A 22,408-nucleotide genomic window follows, 5' to 3' on the forward strand; every position below is an offset into this window, starting at 1 on the left:
CGGGGGTCAAGGATAGCAAAGATCCAGTACTGGTTGTCCTCCATGATTTTGACAATACGCTTGTCGGTTGTAAAGCACCCCAACATGAACTCAGCCATGTCTGCCACAGTGTTAGTTGGCATGACTCCTCTGGCCCCACCGGAAAGTTCAATCTCCACTTCCTCCTCATCCTCCATGTCTACCCATCCGCGCTGCAACAATGGGACGATTCGAAGTTGCCCGGAAGCCTCCTGTATCACCATCACATCATCGGACAACTCTTCTTCCTCCTCCTCCTCCTCCTCCTCCTCCTCCATTAAACGCAGTGAAGCGGACAGATGTGTGGACCTACTCTCCAGCTGTGACGGATCGGATGCTATCCCTAACTCCTCTGTGTGATCTGAGTTATCCCTGATGTCAATCAGGGATTCTCTCAGAACACACAAGAGCGGGATTGTAAGGCTCACCATCGCATCCTCAGAGCTCACCCTCCTTGTGGACTCCTCAAAGACCCGTAGGATGTCACAAAGGTCTCTCATCCATGGCCACTCATGGATGTGAAACTGAGGCAGCTGACTTTGTGGCACCCTAGGGTTTTGTAGCTGGTATTCCATCAAAGGTCTCTGCTGCTCAACCACTCTATTCAACATCTGAAACGTTGAGTTCCAGCGTGTGGGGACGTCGCACAAAAGTGTTGTGGCACATGCAGGCGTTGCTGGAGAGATTTTAAGCTAGCAGCGGCTACTGTCGACTTGCGAAAGTGGGCGCACATGCGCCGCACTTTCACCAGTAGCTCTGGAACATTGGGGTAGCTCTTTAGGAAACGTTGCACCACTAGGTTGAAGACGTGGGCCAGGCATGGAACATGTTGGAGTCCGGCAAGCTCCAGAGCTGCTACCAGGTTCCGGCCGTTATCACAAACGACCATGCCTGGGCCCAGGTGCAGCGGCTCAAACCATATTGCCGTCTCATCGAGGAGGGCATCCCTCACCTCGGAGGCAGTGTGCTGTCTGTCCCCCAAGCTGATCAGCTTCAGCACAGCCTGCTGACGTCTACCAACGCCAGTGCTGCAACATTTCCAACTCGTAGCTGGGGTCAATCTAACAGCGGAGGAGGAGGCGGTGGCGGAGGAGGAGGCGGTAGAGGAGGAGGAGGAGGGGGGTGTTCTTCTCGTGTCCCTGCCAGGAATGTTAGGCGGGGAGACGAGGTACACCGGGCCAGTTTGGGAAGCAGTCCCAGCCTCAACTACATTCACCCAGTGTGCCGTCAGTGAAATGTAGCGTCCCTGTCCGCATGCACTTGTCCACGCGTCGGTGGTCAAGTGGACCTTTGTGCAAAGCGCGGAACTAAGGGCCCGCCTGATGTTGAGTGACACGTGCTGGTGCAAGGCGGGGACGGCACACCGGGAGAAGTAGTGACGGCTAGGGACGGCATAGCGAGGTGCCGCAGTTGCCATCAGGTCCAGGAAGGCGGGAGTTTCAACAAGCCGGAACGCCAACATCTCCTGGGCCAGCAGTTTAGCGATGTTGGCGTTCAAGGCTTGCGCGTGTGGGTGGTTAGCAGTGTATTTCTGCCGCCGCTCCAATGTCTGAGAGATGGTGGGTTGTTGTAAAGAAACGCCTGATGGTGCCTTTGATGGTGCAGGAGAAGGAGATAAGACAGGACCAGGGGAGGATGAGGTAGAAGTCAACAAAGTGGCGGAGGCAGATGAAGTGGTGTCCTGGCTCGTCCTCTGGAGTGCATCGCCAGCACAGTCAGCAGTGGCAGAGGCAGTGGCAGAGGCAGTGGCAGTGGCGTGAACGGCAGGCGGCCTTTGTCCTGCCGTTGCTGCCTGCCACTGATTCCAGTGCTTGGATTCCAAATGACGGCGCATTGAAGTGGTGGACAGGTTGCTCTTCTCAGAGCCCCTAATCAATTTCGAGAGGCAAATTGTGCAGACAACACTATATCTGTCCTCGGCGCATTCCTTGAAAAAACTCCACACCTTCGAGAAACGTGCCCTCGAGGTGGGAGTTTTTCGGGGCTGGGTACGAACTGGAACATCTTGGGAGATTCCGGGTGTGGCCTGGCTTCGCCTAAGCTGCTGACCTCTGCCTCTAGCTACCCTTTTTGGTGCTGCACCTGCCTCAACATCCACACTACTTTCCCCGCTTGACATCCCCCCTGTCCAGGTCGGGTCAGTGTCCTCATCATCCACCACTTCCTCTTCCAACTCCTGTCTCATCTCCTCCTCCCGCACAATGCGCCGGTCAACTGGATGCCCTGACGGCAACTGCGTCACATCATCGTCGATGAGGGTGGGTTGCTGGTCATCCACCACCAAATCGAACGGAGATGGAGGAGACTCTAGTGTTTGAGCATCTGGACACAGATGCTCCTCTGTTAGGTTCGTGGAATCGTGACGTGGAGAGGCAGGTTGAGGGACAATGAAAGGAGCGGAGAACAGCTCTGGGGAGCAGGGACAGTTTGGGTTATTGTTCTGTAAAGCTTCGGAATTTTGGGAGGAAGGAAGACAAGACTGTTGGGTAATAGGAGGAGAGGAGGCAGAGTCTGACTGGCTGCTGGACAATGTGCTGTAAGCGTTCTCTGACAGCCATTGCAAGACCTGTTCCTGGTTCTCGGGCCTACTAAGGTTTGTACCCTGCAGTTTAGTTAATGTGGCAAGCAACCCTGGCACTGTGGAGTGGCGCAATGCTTGCTGCCCCACAGGAGTAGGCACGGGACGCCCTGTGGCTTCACTGCTACCTTGCTCCCCAGAACCATTCCCCGACCTCGCCCACGGCCTCGTCCACGTCCCTTTCCGGGAGCCTTGCGCATTTTGAATTCCTAGTTAGAAATTGGCACTGTATACCAGTAGTAAAAATTGTGGGTGCACGTAACCCCAATATATTCTTTGAATTCCCAGTCAGACACTGGCACTATATGGCAGTAGCAAGAAATGAGGGTATTTGTATTCCAAATATATTCTTTGAATTCCCAGTCAGACAATGGCACTGTATACCAGTAGTAAAAATTGTGGGTGCACGTAACCCCAATATATTCTTTGAATTCCCAGTCAGACACTGGCACTATATGGCAGTAGCAAGAAATGAGGGTATTTGTATTCCCAATATATTCTTTGAATTCCCAGTCAGACAATGGCACTGTATACCAGTAGTAAAAATTGTGGGTGCACGTAACCCCAATATATTCTTTGAATTCCCAGTCAGACACTGGCACTATATGGCAGTAGCAAGAAATGAGGGTATTTGTATTCCCAATATATTCTTTGAATTCCCAGTCAGACAATGGCACTGTATACCAGTAGTAAAAATTGTGGGTGCACGTAACCCCAATATATTCTTTGAATTCCCAGTCAGACACTGGCACTATATGGCAGTAGCAAGAAATGAGGGTATTTGTATTCCCAATATATTCTTTGAATTCCCAGTCAGACAATGGCACTGTATACCAGTAGTAAAAATTGTGGGTGCACGTAACCCCAATATATTCTTTGAATTCCCAGTCAGACACTGGCACTATATGGCAGTAGCAAGAAATGAGGGTATTTGTATTCCCAATATATTCTTTGAATTCCCAGTCAGACAATGGCACTGTATACCAGTAGTAAAAATTGTGGGTGCACGTAACCCCAATATATTCTTTGAATTCCCAGTCAGACACTGGCACTATATGGCAGTAGCAAGAAATGAGGGTATTTGTATTCCCAATATATTCTTTGAATTCCCAGTCAGACAATGGCACTGTATACCAGTAGTAAAAATTGTGGGTGCACGTAACCCCAATATATTCTTTGAATTCCCAGTCAGACACTGGCACTATATGGCAGTAGCAAGAAATGAGGGTATTTGTATTCCCAATATATTCTTTGAATTCCCAGTCAGACAATGGCACTGTATACCAGTAGTAAAAATTGTGGGTGCACGTAACCCCAATATATTCTTTGAATTCCCAGTCAGACACTGGCACTATATGGCAGTAGCAAGAAATGAGGGTATTTGTATTCCCAATATATTCTTTGAATTCCCAGTCAGACAATGGCACTGTATACCAGTAGTAAAAATTGTGGGTGCACGTAACCCCAATATATTCTTTGAATTACCAGTCAGAAACTGGCACTATATGGCAGTAGCAAGAAATGAGGGTATTTGTATTCCCAATATATTCTTTGAATTCCCAGTCAGACAATGGCACTGTATACCAGTAGTAAAAATTGTGGGTGCACGTAACCACAATATATTCTTTGAATTACCAGTCAGAAACTGGCACTATATGGCAGTAGCAAGAAATGAGGGTATTTGTATTCCCAATATATTCTTTGAATTCCCAGTCAGACAATGGCACTGTATACCAGTAGTAAAAATTGTGGGTGCACGTAACCCCAATATATTCTTTGAATTCCCAGTCAGACACTGGCACTATATGGCAGTAGCAAGAAATGAGGGTATTTGTATTCCCAATATATTCTTTGAATTCCCAGTCAGACAATGGCACTGTATACCAGTAGTAAAAATTGTGGGTGCACGTAACCACAATATATTCTTTGAATTACCAGTCAGAAACTGGCACTATATGGAAGTAGCAAGAAATGAGGGTATTTATAACCCCAATATATTCTTTGAATTCCCAGTCAGACAATGGCACTGTATACCAGTAGTAAAAATTGTGGGTGCACGTAACCCCAATATATTCTTTGAATTCCCAGTCAGACACTGGCACTATATGGCAGTAGCAAGAAATGAGGGTATTTGTATTCCCAATATATTCTTTGAATTCCCAGTCAGACAATGGCACTGTATACCAGTAGTAAAAATTGTGGGTGCACGTAACCCCAATATATTCTTTGAATTCCCAGTCAGACACTGGCACTATATGGCAGTAGCAAGAAATGAGGGTATTTGTATTCCCAATATATTCTTTGAATTCCCAGTCAGACAATGGCACTGTATACCAGTAGTAAAAATTGTGGGTGCACGTAACCCCAATATATTCTTTGAATTACCAGTCAGAAACTGGCACTATATGGCAGTAGCAAGAAATGAGGGTATTTGTATTCCCAATATATTCTTTGAATTCCCAGTCAGACAATGGCACTGTATACCAGTAGTAAAAATTGTGGGTGCACGTAACCCCAATATATTCTTTGAATTCCCAGTCAGACACTGGCACTATATGGCAGTAGCAAGAAATGAGGGTATTTGTATTCCCAATATATTCTTTGAATTCCCAGTCAGACAATGGCACTGTATACCAGTAGTAAAAATTGTGGGTGCACGTAACCACAATATATTCTTTGAATTACCAGTCAGAAACTGGCACTATATGGAAGTAGCAAGAAATGAGGGTATTTATAACCCTAATATATTCTTTGAATTCCCAGTCAGACAATGGCACTGTATACCAGTAGTAAAAATTGTGGGTGAACGTAACCCCAATATATTCTTTGAATTCCCAGTCAGACACTGGCACTATATGGCAGTAGCAAGAAATGAGGGTATTTGTATTCCCAATATATTCTTTGAATTCCCAGTCAGACAATGGCACTGTATACCAGTAGTAAAAATTGTGGGTGCACGTAACCCCAATATATTCTTTGAATTCCCAGTCAGACACTGGCACTATATGGCAGTAGCAAGAAATGAGGGTATTTGTATTCCCAATATATTCTTTGAATTCCCAGTCAGACAATGGCACTGTATACCAGTAGTAAAAATTGTGGGTGCACGTAACCCCAATATATTCTTTGAATTACCAGTCAGAAACTGGCACTATATGGCAGTAGCAAGAAATGAGGGTATTTGTATTCCCAATATATTCTTTGAATTCCCAGTCAGACAATGGCACTGTATACCAGTAGTAAAAATTGTGGGTGCACGTAACCCCAATATATTCTTTGAATTACCAGTCAGAAACTGGCACTATATGGCAGTAGCAAGAAATGAGGGTATTTATAACCCCAATATATTCTTTGAATTCCCAGTCAGACAATGGCACTGTATACCAGTAGTAAAAATTGTGGGTGTATATAGCCCCAATTCTATTGCTAGGGGACTTGCAGGGTATTTCTGGGGTGAAGGTGGGGGGGCACACCGTTGGAACGGGTATCGGGGTATATATCGGGTATACGGGAATACACTGACAGTGTATTCCATTCAGGATCCTGGGAAAGCTGGGTTGCGGCGATTGAGCCCGTCAGTGCCACGTTACACTGACAAGCTTCTCCCTGGAATTTAGCTCTTACAAGAGCTGTTGTGGTTGTCTTCTCCTTCCTATCCTAGCCTGTCCCTGCCTACCCAGAATCTAAGCCCTAGCTAACTGGACGGAAACCTCCGTCCTCGGTGAATTGCAAGCTCAGAATGACGCGAACCTGGGCGGCGCTGTTCTTTTAAATTAGAGGTCACATGTTTTCGGCAGCCAATGGGTTTTGCCTACTTTTCTCAACGTCACCGGTGTCGTAGTTCCTGTCCCACCTACCCTGCGCTGTTATTGGAGCAAAAAAGGCGCCAGGGAAGGTGGGAGGGGAATCGAGTAATGGCGCACTTTACCACGCGGTGTTCGATTCGATTCGAACATGCCGAACAGCCTAATATCCGATCGAACATGAGTTCGATAGAACACTGTTCGCTCATCTCTACTTATAACCACTGTTACCAGTGTAACCACTATCGATCCATCCCTGCAAGCTGTGCCTAAAAAAATTAGATTTTTTTTTCTATAGATTGAATTTGCATAAATAGATGACCAAACAACTACATGGTGGTGTTACATGTAAAAACAAAAAGTGAACTGCTCAGTAATAACCCTCCCCCAGTCGTTGGGGTGTTAAATGTACTGGATGGTCTTCATACCATAAGAAACTCCGAAACAGCAGCGATGGACAACCTCTTCATAAATAATACAATAATGTCGTAAAATATTTAGGTATCAGATTAGAAAGTTCTTCAAATGTGCTACATCAATAATTTATCAAATGTAAATTCAGTCCTAGTATTAATAACTGATCTGCAAAACCACCCCAATGTAGCTCATATAAGATAAGATAATCCTGTAATAGTCCCACCATGGGAAAATTCAGTATGTTACAGCAGCATGGATAATACAGTAATATATTACAAGAAAGAACACATACAAGCTCATAGCAGATAGAAAAGATACTAGGCGTCATAGCGACTAAGAAGAAAAGAAAGACTTCATTTAGTTCTCTGTGCGGAGTGATCTCCGCTTAGCCTGGTGTTGATTATACAGCCTGACCGCGGTTGGGAGGAAGGATCTCCAATAGCGCTCCTTCCCACACTTGGTGTGAAGCAGTCTACATTAGTATAATTTGCGCCAAATTTATGAATTGTCCCAATTTTAGATAAGTTAGGCGCATCTAAATCTGACACGTCTGTCCTAGAAAGTCACTCCACTTTCTAGGCCATCTACTAACTAGAGTGAGTTTGCAACTATTTATCCCAGTCCCAGTAGATAAATCTAGAATAAGGACAACTAGACAGGCTGACTACAGCCACTTCTCTGCCTGCTTTGGAAAAGTGGAGTGAGTGGTGTAGAAATTCAAAAGTTGCTAAAGTTATGCATAAATGAGCTCTAACAGTCCCAAACCTCTTTTTTTGCAACTCTTTATAAATGCAGAATTTGATAAATTCCCCCTATGGTATCCTGAGGGAATCAGAACTTTGAGGGAACACTATATTATATTTTACATAGAGGATGGCACAATTAAAATAAATATCATATACATCATAGCTTCAAGTCTAGACCTTTGTACTGTACTACATTGTGTTGCCCTTCAGAGGGTTATTAGGAGCATCAGAGCTGGTCCTTGGTTGCCAATGGTCGTCATATTTTATAGGATAGGATAATAGAAGCATCAATTGGCTATTGATTCGTTGCCAATCATCGTCATATTTTATAGGATAGGATAATAGGAGCACCGATTGGCTATCGATTGGTTGCCAATGGTTGTCATATTTTAGAATAGGAACATTTATTTTTATTCACCTAAAATACGTATAACCTGTAAAATATTTTTACTACAGTATTTGACTGTCAGTAGTTTTACATGCTCCTGTTTTTTGCCCCGAATTGCAGATTATAGCTGTCAACGTTATTTATATAAACTTGGATTATTAGACAAAAATCCAGCCTCGGGGAGCGTAGAGCATTCGGCTTTATCTTCTTTGTCATTTAACATCTGCAGCGAGAGTTAACTGACAGCAACTTAACACCTGCTGCACTGTCTCCATCAACAAATATGCTAACTCCTATAGCTGGCGGGGAGCTGATAATCTGTTAGCCGGGGAGGGGGTCCTTGTAATATCACTATACAATAAGACAGATCCTGCTGATAAGAATCTCAAACCTCCCAAATACTCTTCTTCTCTTATCCTACAGGTAACACTTGACCTTTTGAGATAACATAAAAACTACATTGCTATTCACTATAAGATTGTGAACGGATTTGACTAGAAAATGATCATTTATATATTCCACTTGTATGCATCCCCCTGGAAGAAGGAAAATAGACGCTGCACCATTCTCCAACAGCAATAGTTACACAATGTAAACTTAGGCAGGTGGTCTGAAAATCCAGTGGCTGATGCTGGCTGATAAATCTGGCATATCTATAGACTGTCTAGTCTGTTCATATCACCTTTTTATCACCATTTTTTATCTTACTTTGACAGAGAATTTTCTGACGCAATTTTGGTGTATTCGTGATACATTGTACACCAAAGAAGTGTGTCTAGTTGTAAACCCAAAACCACAATCTGAGCCAACGTGGTATCAAAAATATCCTTGTAAACGTCACACATTATGTAAAATAACAAATAATGAAGATTATAGAGATGTTCTTAGCGCATAATTTCTTTAATTAAAAAAAAAAAAAAAGATTTAAAAGAAGCCTTAGACCTATGTAAGAAGAGGATTAGTAGCAGTCAGCTGCCAAGTAAGAATATCCATCAACTCAAGGCCCTTGACTTTGCTATGGATCTTTGTATTGATCTTGAAATATGGGAAGATGCCTTGCAGTTTGGCATACAAACTTTAGAGCCCTACAGGTAAGTGAATACTATTATAACACATTGTAGACATTGTATAAGTTGTAGTTGTCTGTTTGGTCTTTTGGCGTCTACATTTTGACAATGTCTCTATTACAGATATGCTGTTTTAGAACATTTGCTCCTTCCAATAGAAGTTTGGCCATATTGCAGCACATGCCTCTAACAAATGTTCTCTGACTTGCTACATGTTTTTTTTTTAAATAAGTTCTTTTAGTACTTTAAAGTTTTACTCACATTTAGTGCCAGTCTTAGGGGTAGACGGCCTGTGCTATCACAAAACGGGTGTATCAGTTGATGCCACTGATGGATGGCATGACAGGCACCGATGGCTTGGATAGTCCAGTCGTGCATCTACGAGCATCTACTTTGTGCCAAAAACCTATAGAATGGCAACTGCAGAGGATGGGGCTTTGTTCCTAATTTTAATGAAATTGTAGTGTTCTATAGGCAACTGTCTGAGAATATTATATGAGTACTGGGCATTGTATGGCATATTTTAATCTATTTGCAACATACGATCTTTTTTACAGCCTTGCGAAGTTATCATAGAAGAACACACTGTGATGCAAAAAAACTTATTAAAAGGGTTAATGCTAAAAATGAATTTTGCTTATTTTGTTGCACTGTACTATATATTAAAGTATTGACCAGTGTATATACACTCATTTGGCTGTCAGATGGTTCGCCTGACTCCCCTATGCACATGCATAATCGCCTGAGTGTTGAGTAAGAGAGAGGAGAAAGCTGTGGCCAAACATATTAGGTAACGGTTTCTCTCCCCATGAACAAAAGGATCAGGCAGTTAAAATCCAACTGCTCTATCCAGTGGCGTAACTAGGAATGGTGGGATCCAAGGCGAACATTTGACAGGAACCAGGATCGGTAAGCAAATAGGACCCATTACCTGCTGGAGTTACTCTAAAAAAATAAATAAAAGCGGTAGCGGCTGCTGCCAGGCCCCCCAATGTTCCGGGCCTGTGGCAGCCACTACTGCTGCTACACCAGTAGTTACGCCCCTGGCCCTATCCTTATATCCCCTGGCATCTGCTCTTGCTCCTTATACCCAGATGGTCAGCTGAATCCATCAAAATTGGCTTGGCCAACACACTTATTGTCTATGAACTGCTTAATAGTACAACAAAATATAGTCTATTAACACCCCTACTATGTATAAAGTCTCTCGTAATGAGAAGACGGTAAAAGCAAAAAAGCATAAATACCTAGCCTTGTTATATAGAAGTCTAGCCATGGCTTTCATCACCGTCCTGACAATGCAGAACTGATCATTCCCATCCAGTTAAGACAAGGGCTTCCTCTGCTCTTTACCATCTTCCCCTAATGTGCAGAACTAGAAAGCTGTTACTGATTTCTGTATAATGCGTGTGTATTAATTTCTTATAAATAATAATTAGTTATTCTTTGCTGGTATTCTATAGCACATAATATGATTATCACAGCTTATTCATTCTGCCATTGCAGCCTCTGTTGGTGATATTTACATGAATGAATTAAGTTCCAGCGGCTTCTTCTAAACACTTGTATTAATAGTAGTCTAATAGCAATAATTCTGTTCACATGAATGGATGAAGCCAGTGTTGGGCTAGGACAATAACTTGTGTCATTGTTGGCTTCCAGCTGGTTTCAATAAGGCATTTGATAATTTATGGAATTATACTATTAAGGCTTTTGGTAAATATTTAGACTTTTTCTGATACCTTAAAAAAATATAGCATTAACCCAATTAAGACATGAATGAAGTGTTATGACATAGGCACGATATATGAAATGACAAGTACATTAAGCCGTTTAACTCACTCATCGCTTTTCATTTTCATGTCCTGGGGAAAGGTACAGTCTGTTTTACATTATTCTATAGTATATGTGATACAGTTACAGCTGTTTTACTGTGCTCTTTGTGTGTTGAGAAGTGAATTGGAATTTCACAATACATTGCATTCTTTTTATTGCTATTATTGGAGATATGGCTTGTGTTTATTAAATTCACTGGGTGAAGATTTATTGAATTTGTTTGACAAACTGGTACATGCTGGTCTCAGTGGCTTGGACACCAAGCTTTTGCATCCCAAATGCCACACTTTGTGCCTGAAGCTATGGCAAAGTGTTATTTTGGCAACCTATGGCAGTATAATTTGAGCATTATAAGATTGTTTTATTTGGGCACAGGAAAGTTAACTTAAAAGGGGGGTAGAAAGCACATCTCAGGCCAATATGTAGTCTAAGGCCTGGTTCACACCTGAATTTGGGCCATTCCATTCCCTTATCTGCAGGAAATATCCAGAGAGAAAAGTCCTGCATTTTCTCTCCTCATTTTCGTGCAAAAACCGAGCGGAAACCACATGGACCCCATTATAGTCTATGGGGTCCACAGAATTCCTTAGGTAACTGCTTTTTCTTGTGGATAGGTTTCCGTTCGGGGTCCCCAGGTGGACTCCCCAAACAGGAATCCAAACAAAATTTTGTGACCCAGGCCTAAGACCAGTACTGCTGTAAATGTACGTAGCACCAACCTTCCCAGAACCTGTTTAAAATCATATATACAAGTTTCATTTAGGTTTCTGTTCTCTTTACAGATAGTATTGCTCGGACACAATATAGTAAACCATAACGGGGAGGGGGGGGTGTCTATAAGAAGTACTGCACAGGGAATCTTGTAGTCTAAAGTCAGCCCTAGCTGCAAATGCAGTTCTACAAACACCATCTCTTCCTCCTGAAATAAATAAAAGATCTAAAAGTGAGTAAACATTATTATTTTTATTTTTATTTATTTTTTTTTTTTGGGGGGGGGGTTGTGTTGGAATAAAGGGGTATTCTTATGAACACAACCATAACATAATATTTCGATTTGTAGAAAATTAAAAGTTAAACATTTTTGCAAATCGACATTATTAAGACATTTGCAGAGTTTCAAAGGTTTCCTCTAATAACATTGATGGTTGCAATTTTGTCTTGATAGGTTGCCAAGGAATACAATCATGAATGCAGAACCTTTCTATGGTCTGGCACTTGTCAGAAACACAGCCATGATTTCCTTATTGTGACCTGTTATCAGGTACAGACAATACACACATGAGAAGATAATCTGGCCACAGCATGGAAATCCTGGCACAACTATAGAAAGTTCCAGCACTCATGGTTATATCAAGATCACGACATTGGACTGTCACCAGTGAGGAGATTAAAGAAAGTCTTTAAAATTCTGCAATTTGTTTTTAATTATTTATATTTGCCACAAAGTTTATCTTTTAATTGTCTCCAATTTTAAATATGGTTATGTTTGTGTGAAAACCCCTTTAGCTATGTAGCTGTCTTTAAGTTGCTGTTTTTCACCTCTTCAGGAAAAAAAAACTTTGAGAAGCTATGGAGACTTTATGGAATGTTCCCTGATAAGAATACACAAATGTATCTCCTCTGTAGTAACTATGTAAGCCAATTTAGACAAGATCACACCATTATTGGCCTGTGCAACCTCCAGGACCCCTTCTGACTAGAGCATTGAAGGCTCTGCCTCTCCTTCATTGTGACATAAGCACAGCAGCTCATCCTTGTGAACAGCTGTGCCTTGTATGACGGCTTGTCCCAGCAATGTGATCATTTTTAAAGAACACTGCTGAATAATATAATTTGGTGTATTGTATTAACACTTTATGACTTTTCATGTAAAAAAAAAATTCATGAGAGTGTAGTTAGTGTAAGGTCAGGACATATGTGCATACTGCTACTGGAGTCCTGAGTTGGAATCCAGCATTAAACAACATCTGCATGGAGTCTGTACGTTCTTCCTGTGCTCTTGTGGATTTTCTCTGGTTTCCTTCCACACTCCAAAAACTTACTAATAGGGAACTTAGTCTCCGTACGCCTATGTAGGCACACACTCTCCCTAATGTGTATGATTATCCCCTGACCCTGGTCTATAGTCTCTCACTCTACCTAATTAGTATTCCTGTGCTCTGCTGAGGAGGTCCAAAAGACCGAAACAGTGCTGTCCATAGCTGGGAATCTGTTCCTTTTGGAATAGAAATATTAATTTGGCAATTAACCCCGCATCATGTTATTAGGCTTATTAACTGAGTCATGCATGATGTTAAGGGGGCTGCCCTCTAGAGGGCGGCATACAGAGTGCACTGTTCTCCTAATTACATCCTGGAGAATAGATTTGCATATTTTTTACTTGTGACAGTGATTGATAATATCTGTAAAACACTGTGGAATATGATGGTGCTATTTTTCATTTGGTCAGTAGTACCAAAATCATAGTTTGAACACCAAAGGGTACTCCAAGAAAGGGAAATTAAATAATGGCTAAAACATAGCTTTTATTAATAAATAATTAAAAACGTGCCCCTACTTTGAAACAAAAAGAGGCCTCTAAAAGATGAAACTGGACCCCCTCAATAAAACAACAACAATATGGGGGGAGGACCAAATATACTACCTACAAGGTCACTCCCCGATATTGTAAATGTTCACAGGGTGTATCATGTGGTGTCTTGCCCCATTACTCCGTACCCCTCTAAGGATATCTCCATATGATGTCAGGCTAATCAGTGTGAAGCCCCTAATGATCACAAGGGAAGCCAGACATGTACTGCACTAACAGCACTGTAATTATGTCAAGCAGAGCACAATGTACCATCCCTCTAAATAGCTAGGGCCGGTCGGATTGAAGGCCACTAGATGGTGTGGACAATCCCACAGTCAGGCCAATGTCAGAATGAACGGCTCTATGATGGTGCTATATAAGCAAGCAAAAATAAATATTTCCCTGCATGGTCAATAAAGAAGAACTTTAAATAAGTACAGTATTAATAGGTCTGTAGCTAAAGGCTCATGGATCATTGGATGAAAGTTAACCGTGGCCCACCCCTTCCCCATGCAGCATCTTTTCACAGAAGCCAGCCAAGGACTGCATCGCTCATTCACATTGTTAGCAATGTTTTCTCTAAGCCTTTGTAGCTAATAAGTGGACAGCTAGGAATCTGGGAACTGTTCCCTCTAAGGGTGGCAAAACAGAACTGCAACAAGTAAATTCTAATGTACAGAACCACATAGCATCCAGTCAAGCAGTATTAAACCGCATATGGGTTGTGAGGAAGGTAGTTCGGTAGAAGCAGTGGTGCGGACCCAACTAGTCAGAGACACAAATTTTGCAGCAAAGTGATTTATTTAAGAAAAACAGCTAAATAAATAAACCTTTACGTTAAACACAAAAAATAGCAAAATAAAATACAGCTTTAACTTCAGACAAAATAATGTCAAACCAGAATCCTGCTTGTCTGAGCACTAACTAAACAGAAAATACTAACTGTACATGTGGAATACTATCAGCCACACGAATCAACCAGAGAACACTGTACCGTACACAAGGCTCTCAGTGTCAGGACAGACCCAGCCACTTCCTCTCCTCTCAGGATCTGCCCTGAAGTGCAGGCTCAGCAGGCTTTTTTGGGCCAGTAACGAGCCTATGACCTACACCTGGGGTTTAGGCCTATTCCAGACCTTTCCTGGACCACACATAAATCAGGAATCTGGGGCTGATATAGCGTGATTCCCGCACTTTCACCTTCTCTCAGGGTCTACAGTAGTGAAGGTATTGTTTGCATCCCTGGTGATTTAGGGCAGCGCATAGGTTAATTCCAGTATCCACTGGAGTCTTTGTGCAGTAATGGAGTTAATATAAGGGCCCTTGATTATCTAAGATAGGGAATGGATTAATGGTAGTTCACTTGGGGGTCTAGAGCAATGAAGGGAATAATGGCAGTAGAGGGGTTAATCATCAATATACATCACAAACATGGTATGAACAATGGCAAGCTTTATTCCACTAGAAATATATTGGACTCAGCATCCTAATGACCTCACCCAAGCGCTCTGAATCTGTTGCAGATAATCCTGTACATCTTGAAAAGCGCTTATTTCTTGTTTTTTTTTATTATTCTGTCTTGATATGTTTTTCAGGAAATACATTTCAGTATTGTAATATAAGATTTATAGGCTTTAATAATATATGTAGTAAAGGATACTGGAATAGGTTAATAAGGTATCCGTGTATACCGTTCTTCCATCCTTTATTAGGCAAAAGCAATCCAAGGTCATTATGGCGGCTCTGGCGGCTAAGCATTAGTAATGCAAACTTGAAGGATTAGGGAAGAACAAGATCAATAACAGTAAAGATTTCATTTAAAATAAAATATGTGATGACTAGAGATGAGCGAAAACTAAAATGTTCGAGGTTCGAAATTCGATTCGAACAGCCGCTCACTGTTCGAGTGTTCGAATGGGTTTCGAACCCCATTATAGTCTATGGGGAACATAAACTCGTTAAGGGGGAAACCCAAATTCGTGTCTGGAGGGTCACCAAGTCCACTATGACACCCCAGGAAATGATACCAACACCCTGGAATGACACTGGGACAGCAGGGGAAGCATGTCTGGGGGCATAAAAGTCACTTTATTTCATGGAAATCCCTGTCAGTTTGCGATTTTCGCAAGCTAACTTTTCCCCATAGAAATGCATTGGCTAGTGCTGATTGGCCAGAGTACGGAACTCGACCAATCAGCGCTGGCTCTGCTGGAGGAGGCGGAGTCTAAGATCGCTCCACACCAGTCTCCATTCAGGTCCGACCTTAGACTCCGCCTCCTCCGGCAGAGCCAGCGCTGATTGGCCGAAGGCTGGCCAATGCATTCCTATGCGAATGCAGAGACTTAGCAGTGCTGAGTCAGTTTTGCTCAACTACACATCTGATGCACACTCGGCACTGCTACATCAGATGTAGCAATCTGATGTAGCAGAGCCGAGGGTGCACTAGAACCCCTGTGCAAACTCAGTTCACGCTAATAGAATGCATTGGCCAGCGCTGATTGGCCAATGCATTCTATTAGCCCGATGAAGTAGAGCTGAATGTGTGTGCTAAGCACACACATTCAGCTCTACTTCATCGGGCTAATAGAATGCATTGGCCAGCGCTGATTGGCCAGAGTACGGAACTCGACCAATCAGCGCTGGCTCTGCTGGAGGAGGCGGAGTCTAAGATCGCTCCACACCAGTCTCCATTCAGGTCCGACCTTAGACTCCGCCTCCTCCAGCAGAGCCAGCGCTGATTGGCCGAATTCCGTACTTTGGCCAATCAGCACTGGCTAATGCATTGTATTGGTGTGATGAAGCAGTGCTGAATGTGTGTGCTTAGCACACACATTCAGCTCTACTTCATCAGGCTAATAGAATGCATTGGCCAATCAGCGCTGGCCAATGCATTCTATTAGCTTGATGAAGCAGAGTGTGCACAAGGGTTCAAGCGCACCCTCGGCTCTGATGTAGCAGAGCCGAGGGTGCACAAGGGTTCAAGCGCACCCTCGGCTCTGATGTAGCAGAGCCGAGGCTGCACAAGGGTTCAAGCGCATCCTCGGCTCTGATGTAGCAGAGCCGAGGGTGCACAAGGGTTCAAGCGCACCCTCGGCTCTGATGTAGCAGAGCCGAGGGTGCACAAGGGTTCAAGTGCACCTCGGCTCTGCTACATCAGAGCCGAGGGTGCGCTTGAACCCTTGTGCAGCCTCGGCTCTGCTACATCAGAGCCGAGGGTGCGCTTGAACCCTTGTGCACACTCTGCTTCATCAAGCTAATAGAATGCATTGGCCAGCGCTGATTGAAGCAGAGCTGAATCTGTGTGCTTAGCTCAACTACTCCACCGGTGTAGTTGAGCTAAACACACACATTCAGCACTGCTTCATCACGCCAATAGAATGCATTGGCCAGCACTGATTGGCCAGAGTACGGAATTCGGCCAATCAGCGCTGGCCAATGCATCCCTATGGGAAAAAGTTTATCTCACAAAAATCACAATTACACACCCGATAGAGCCCCAAAAAGTTATTTTTAATAACATTCCCCCCTAAATAAAGGTTCTCCCTAGCTATCCCTGCCTGTACAGCTATCCCTGTCTCATAGTCACAAAGTTCACATTCTCATATGACCTGGATTTGAAATCCACTATTCGTCTAAAATGGAGGTCACCTGATTTCGGCAGCCAATGACTTTTTCCAATTTTTTTCAATGCCCCCGGTGTCGTAGTTCCTGTCCCACCTCCCCTGCGCTGTTATTGGTGCAAAAAAGGCGCCAGGGAAAGTGGGAGGGGAATCGAATTTTGGCGCACTTTACCACGCGGTGTTCGATTCGATTCGAACATGGCGAACACCCTGATATCCGATCGAACATGTGTTCGATAGAACACTGTTCGCTCATCTCTAGTGATGACTAAAAGTAAAATAAAAAGGCAGCTGGTGCTATAAAGAGGTATTAATTATTATTGGTGTCTGCATTTCCTCACACAGTATAAATTACTGTCTGTGTCTGAGGGAGTATCACCGAAATCTTCAAGTCTAACACTACAAAGCCTTTGTTCTCTGAGAATACTGTATTACATAGTACAGGTAGCTATATAAACAAAGTATCCGTGCAATGATGACAGCCCCACCCTTAGTTTAATTTAGACCCCCAGTAATATTTCATGTCTCATTGGTATTAAAGAGATACCGTATATACTCGAGTATAAGTCGACCCCCCCTAATTTTACCGCAAAAAACGGGGAAATCTTATTGACTCGAGTTTAATCCGAGGGGAAAATGCATGACATTCTGTTTGTGCTCATGTTAATCCTAGCTGGCTTCAGGCCTATATGGTAATATCCCAGATGTCACGTGGTCTGGGATATTACCATATAGGCCCAAAGCCTGTGGTAGTAGTAATAGCTTGTTACTGCTAACACAGGCTTTGGGCCTGTATGGCAACAGGCTGCTACTGCTACCATAAGGCTTTGGGCCTGTATGATAATGCCCCAGACGTCTGGGCAAAAGCCTTATGGTAGCAGTAGCAGCCTGTTGCCATACAGGCCCAAAGCCTGTGCTGGGGCATTATCATACAGGCCCAAAGCCTTATGGTAGCAGTAGCACAGCCTGTTGCCATACAGACCCAAAGCTTGTGCTAGCAGTAACAGGCTATTACTACTACCACAGGCTTTGGGCCTATATGGTAATATCCCAGACCATGTGACGTCTGGGATATTACCATATAGGCCCGAAGCCAGCTAGGATTAACTAACTAACATGGCCACGTCACCCGTTGTTGATGGATTAGTGGATGTATACAATGTTTTAGATGACTCTTGATATGCTGAGTCTTATATTATTGCATTTCATCTCATTTTATGAGCCCTATACATTGCTTTTGTAGACAAAAAAAGGTTGTTCAGTTGCTGTGAATCTGCAGGGATTAGGAAGAAAGGGCCTGAAAGAATCGCATCAATAGTGTATTGTAATGGTGAGTGTAGGTCCTGCAGCAAGTGAGCAACGCAGATCACAGTATGTAAACTGTAACAGGAGCCATACTGTCTCGGTATAGGTGATCTAATATTGGTCTATCTCACTATTTTAGAAAGTGGTGAGGATTGAGGCAATTATATATTTATCACTTAATGTGTGGATAAAGGAATAATGTCCTATATGAGAAAACCATTCTTGACTCCGCTTGTCTACTACGTTTTCCAGTAGTCCTTCCTTTTTTCCATGTGAGGCCTATTGAGGTAGTCTTCTCTGCCTGTATCCTCTATATCAGAGGTTACCAAACAGTTTTTTTTCTCATAGACCACTTTCAAAATTTTACTGGTTTCGGTGGACTCCATGCTGCTACATTTCTACAATATGCCCAAAACTCGTCAAAAAATGTGAGAATTAGATCCAACGTAGACCCCCCGTTGAGTCTCCCGTGGACCTACATCCACCTGGACCACTTTGGGAATCACTGCTTTATATGTACTTATCTCATAATCTTCCAGCCCATTGCAGCTGCACAAAGTATTGACTTGCTATTCTGATCCAGCCTAATGGTCAGCTCCACTGAGAGGGGCATGTTTCAAGTATATGTACTCCATCTAGAGTTTTCTAAGTATGTTTTGTCAGAGCCATCTGCTTGTTGGACATCTTGCCTTTTGCTTCTGATAATGGCGTGCCTTATGTGCACTGTGTGGTCTTGTGTAATATGTCGGGACATGATAAATGATAATAGCATTAATAAACTGTATAACCACATGTATATGTCCATATTGACATTTTTCTGTAATACGAGGACTGAAATAAACTTTAAGAAGGCAATGTAGAGGCATGGAAGATTTCACCCGTTTCTTCCTTATTAATTTTGTGTATATTATGCTGAAATTAGCATCTGATAGCTTTGGCCTTATTTAAGTATGAGTCATTTACATAATGACCTTCTGCAAGTCATTTACTAGTAATAGCTGTTTAGTTACAAAGGTCCAGGGATCATTAGACTATTACTGTCATATTTTAGTATTCCCACTCCACAAAGTTGCAGCCTCTGCACAGTTCCTGGCCATTAAATTGATGCGACAAAAACACGCTGGCAATTTTAAGTGGATTTAAGAAAACACACGAAAAATGGCTGTTTAAGAAATGTAAAATGCTATTGATTAGGCTACATTTACTATGGTGTAAATGTTTATTTCATAGGTTCGGGTTGCCGCTATAGACAGTAAAGACAAATACAAACACAACCCTGTTTGCCACCTCAACCCTGTGGTTTTCAGACCAGCCATGGTGGACTGTGCTACGTTTTGGAGACCCACCCAGCAGTGGGACACGCATCTATCCGTATTTTGGCTATATAAATAGCATATGCTATAAATACCTGAGATGGGAATACCTCTTTATGTTACACCAGTAGCTTAGATAGTCCATCAGATAACTGGATATAGGTACGATGGTGTTTTTTACTAGGTGTGTTATCATATTTGTTGGAAACCTCTGCTCTTACTTTGAGAGTTCTGTTCTATGAAGATTAATTTCTTGAGTTTCAATTTTTTTTTTTTTGTAAAAAATATTGGTCTTATTTTCAACACATTTTGAAAACATAGCTTAGTGACAAGTGTATGCCAGGATTGCAAAGATTACTGGTTTTGTTCAGAAAAAGAGCAAAGGATCAAGGTAAATGTGGCCATGTATAGTATGTCACCAACCCAGCATGAATGTAAGGGACTTAACTATTGTACTATAAGCCTTGGGAAGATTGTGCAGTTTTTATCAGTCCTATCACCTATCAATAATAGCGGAGTATTTGATCAATAATCTCCACAGTATCAACTTCACAGCATCAGTGAAATGAAACAGGTCTGTCCTATCTTTAAACTGTGGACATCTGGCTGCTGGGATCATGTAATGTACTGACTGGAGAGATCTGATATTATCACTATAATAAGAAATACAAGATCACACTCACAAATTCATGTAAGACATCTTATTCTCTAGTGTAATGGCCATAGACTGTTAGATATACTAAAATAGTAAAGTATATATTTCTAGGCTACCAACATGAAAAAACATTCTATTTAGCGCATTTATATTGCAAATATATCAAATTTCACATGTTCTTAAAATTACATTATAATTAATTATAGATTTCATGTGACTATAACATGCACACAGAGCATATACAGAGACATGTAGCTCCTAGAGCTCCTTAGGCCTGGTTCACATCTGCATTTGGTATTCCATTGGGCGAGTCTGCTTGGAGACCCCCCGAACAGAATACCGAACGTGTTGACAAGCGGTCAGCAATAAAAGCACAAGGACCCCATAGACTATAATGGGGTCCATGTGTTTTTGGTGTCCACAAAGAACATTCAGAGAGAAAAGTACATCATGAAATACTTTCCTCTCCGCATGACTCATACGGACACTGACCGGAAAAAAACACACAGACCCCATTATATTCTATGGGGTCCGTGTGGTTTCATTGCTCACCGCTTGTCAACACATTCAGTATTCCAGTCAGGGGTCCCCAAGCAGACTCCCCGAATGGAATACTGAATACAGATGTGAACCAGGCCTTAGCATGCCTGAATGTTAAATTGACATAAGGGTATATCTAAATTATGTACTACACTTTTTTCATTCCAAAGCTAATAACATACAGTCTTGGTTTCTTCTGTTGACTCTTCAGAGGTCACTTAGACCCCTTTAACGCTGTGTTTTGAAATAAAAAGTAATCAAAAATTTGTATGTCCCCCGAAAACTATAGTTGCTCGTACAAAAAAATAATAATTCTTACATAATTCTTTCAATGGAGAGATATAGCAACAACAACAAAAAAACAACAACATTTTGAAGCGTTTTTACTGTACAAAAGTAGTAAAACATGAAAACTATGAATATTTGGTGCCTCCATGATTTAAAAGTAAGTTATTTATATTGTTTGGTAAGAAACAGAAATGTTAAATGCTGAAAAAAATCTTAAGCTTAGTTCACACATAAATTACGTGTGGCTTATTTTGGAACCGGAAAAAAACGCTTCCTAATTAGGAAGCTTTTTTTGGACCTGGCCGAGCTTTTATGAGCTTTTTTTTTTTTTTTTTTTTTTAAAAAAAAACAACTTCAAAAAATGCCAGGCTGTTTTCCCCTCCCATAAAGTGAATGGGCCAAAAAAAAAAACATGTTGCGTTTTTTTTCCACGTGGTTTTTTGCAAAAAAAAGCACGCTTTTCACCTCCCATTCACTTCTGTTGCTTTCTTAAGGCGGAAAACGCCTGAACAAAGGTCATGTCGCTTCTTTTTTTCTGCTAGCAGAAAAAAAAAAAGCTAGCAGTCTACATAGACCACTATTGTAAAGGGGCTGATTTTGAAGTGAAATCCGCTGTCAAAATCAGCCTCTTTGCCCCCAGTGTGAACTAGCCCCACTTACAAAAAACAAAAAAAGCCATTTCCTTTCATTCCCCCCTGAAAAAAACGTACTGAAAGTTAATCAATAATGTCTATGTACCCCTAAATGATGGCATTGAGAGATGGAAACCGTCCTGCATAATATTATATAGAAATATGGAAAACGGTCTCAACTGTAAGAAAAAATAGTGTATAATAACAGTATTATGCATACAACTTGTCATACTGCAACCTCTCTTATGACAGACATCCCTATGAGAAATAAGCTTAGTATAGATAGGCTTTCCTTTAGCAGCTTTTTCCTTGTTCCCTCTGTTGGGATTTATTCTGTTTTTGGTTAGTGACTTACAAACTAATAAGACGATGTTTCCAATGTTCCAGACAGTGCAATAGAATGTGATGCATCTTCCTATAAGAATATTATATATAGGAGTATGTGTTGCCAAATATATAACAGCTATACATTATCACTGATACATTTTTTCATGGACATAGCAATCCAACTGTTTTCCCTACTCAGATGGATCTGTCAAAGTATCTCATTCAAACACTGCGAGTCACATAGCAGATGGCTTATGGGAGCTTTTAAGTGAGTTTAATATGATCTGAAGCCAGAGGAAATGC

The 22,408-nt window shown here is 42.1% G+C and overlaps 1 protein-coding gene across 1 annotated transcript in view; it reads left to right on the top strand.

The window, feature by feature from the left end:
- SMYD3 (SET and MYND domain containing 3) overlaps nucleotides 1–22,408 on the top strand; it is a 476,506-nt gene that overhangs the window by 409,795 nt on the left and 44,303 nt on the right. Inside the window, exon 11 of the mRNA XM_075267716.1 lies at nucleotides 8,873–9,041. Within this exon, the coding sequence (XP_075123817.1) occupies nucleotides 8,873–9,041 (169 nt within the window). The remainder of the gene's footprint in view (nucleotides 1–8,872; nucleotides 9,042–22,408) is intronic.

Source organism: Leptodactylus fuscus, chromosome 3 (genome assembly GCF_031893055.1).
Source record: "Leptodactylus fuscus isolate aLepFus1 chromosome 3, aLepFus1.hap2, whole genome shotgun sequence".
NCBI classification, from domain to species: Eukaryota; Metazoa; Chordata; class Amphibia; order Anura; family Leptodactylidae; genus Leptodactylus; species Leptodactylus fuscus.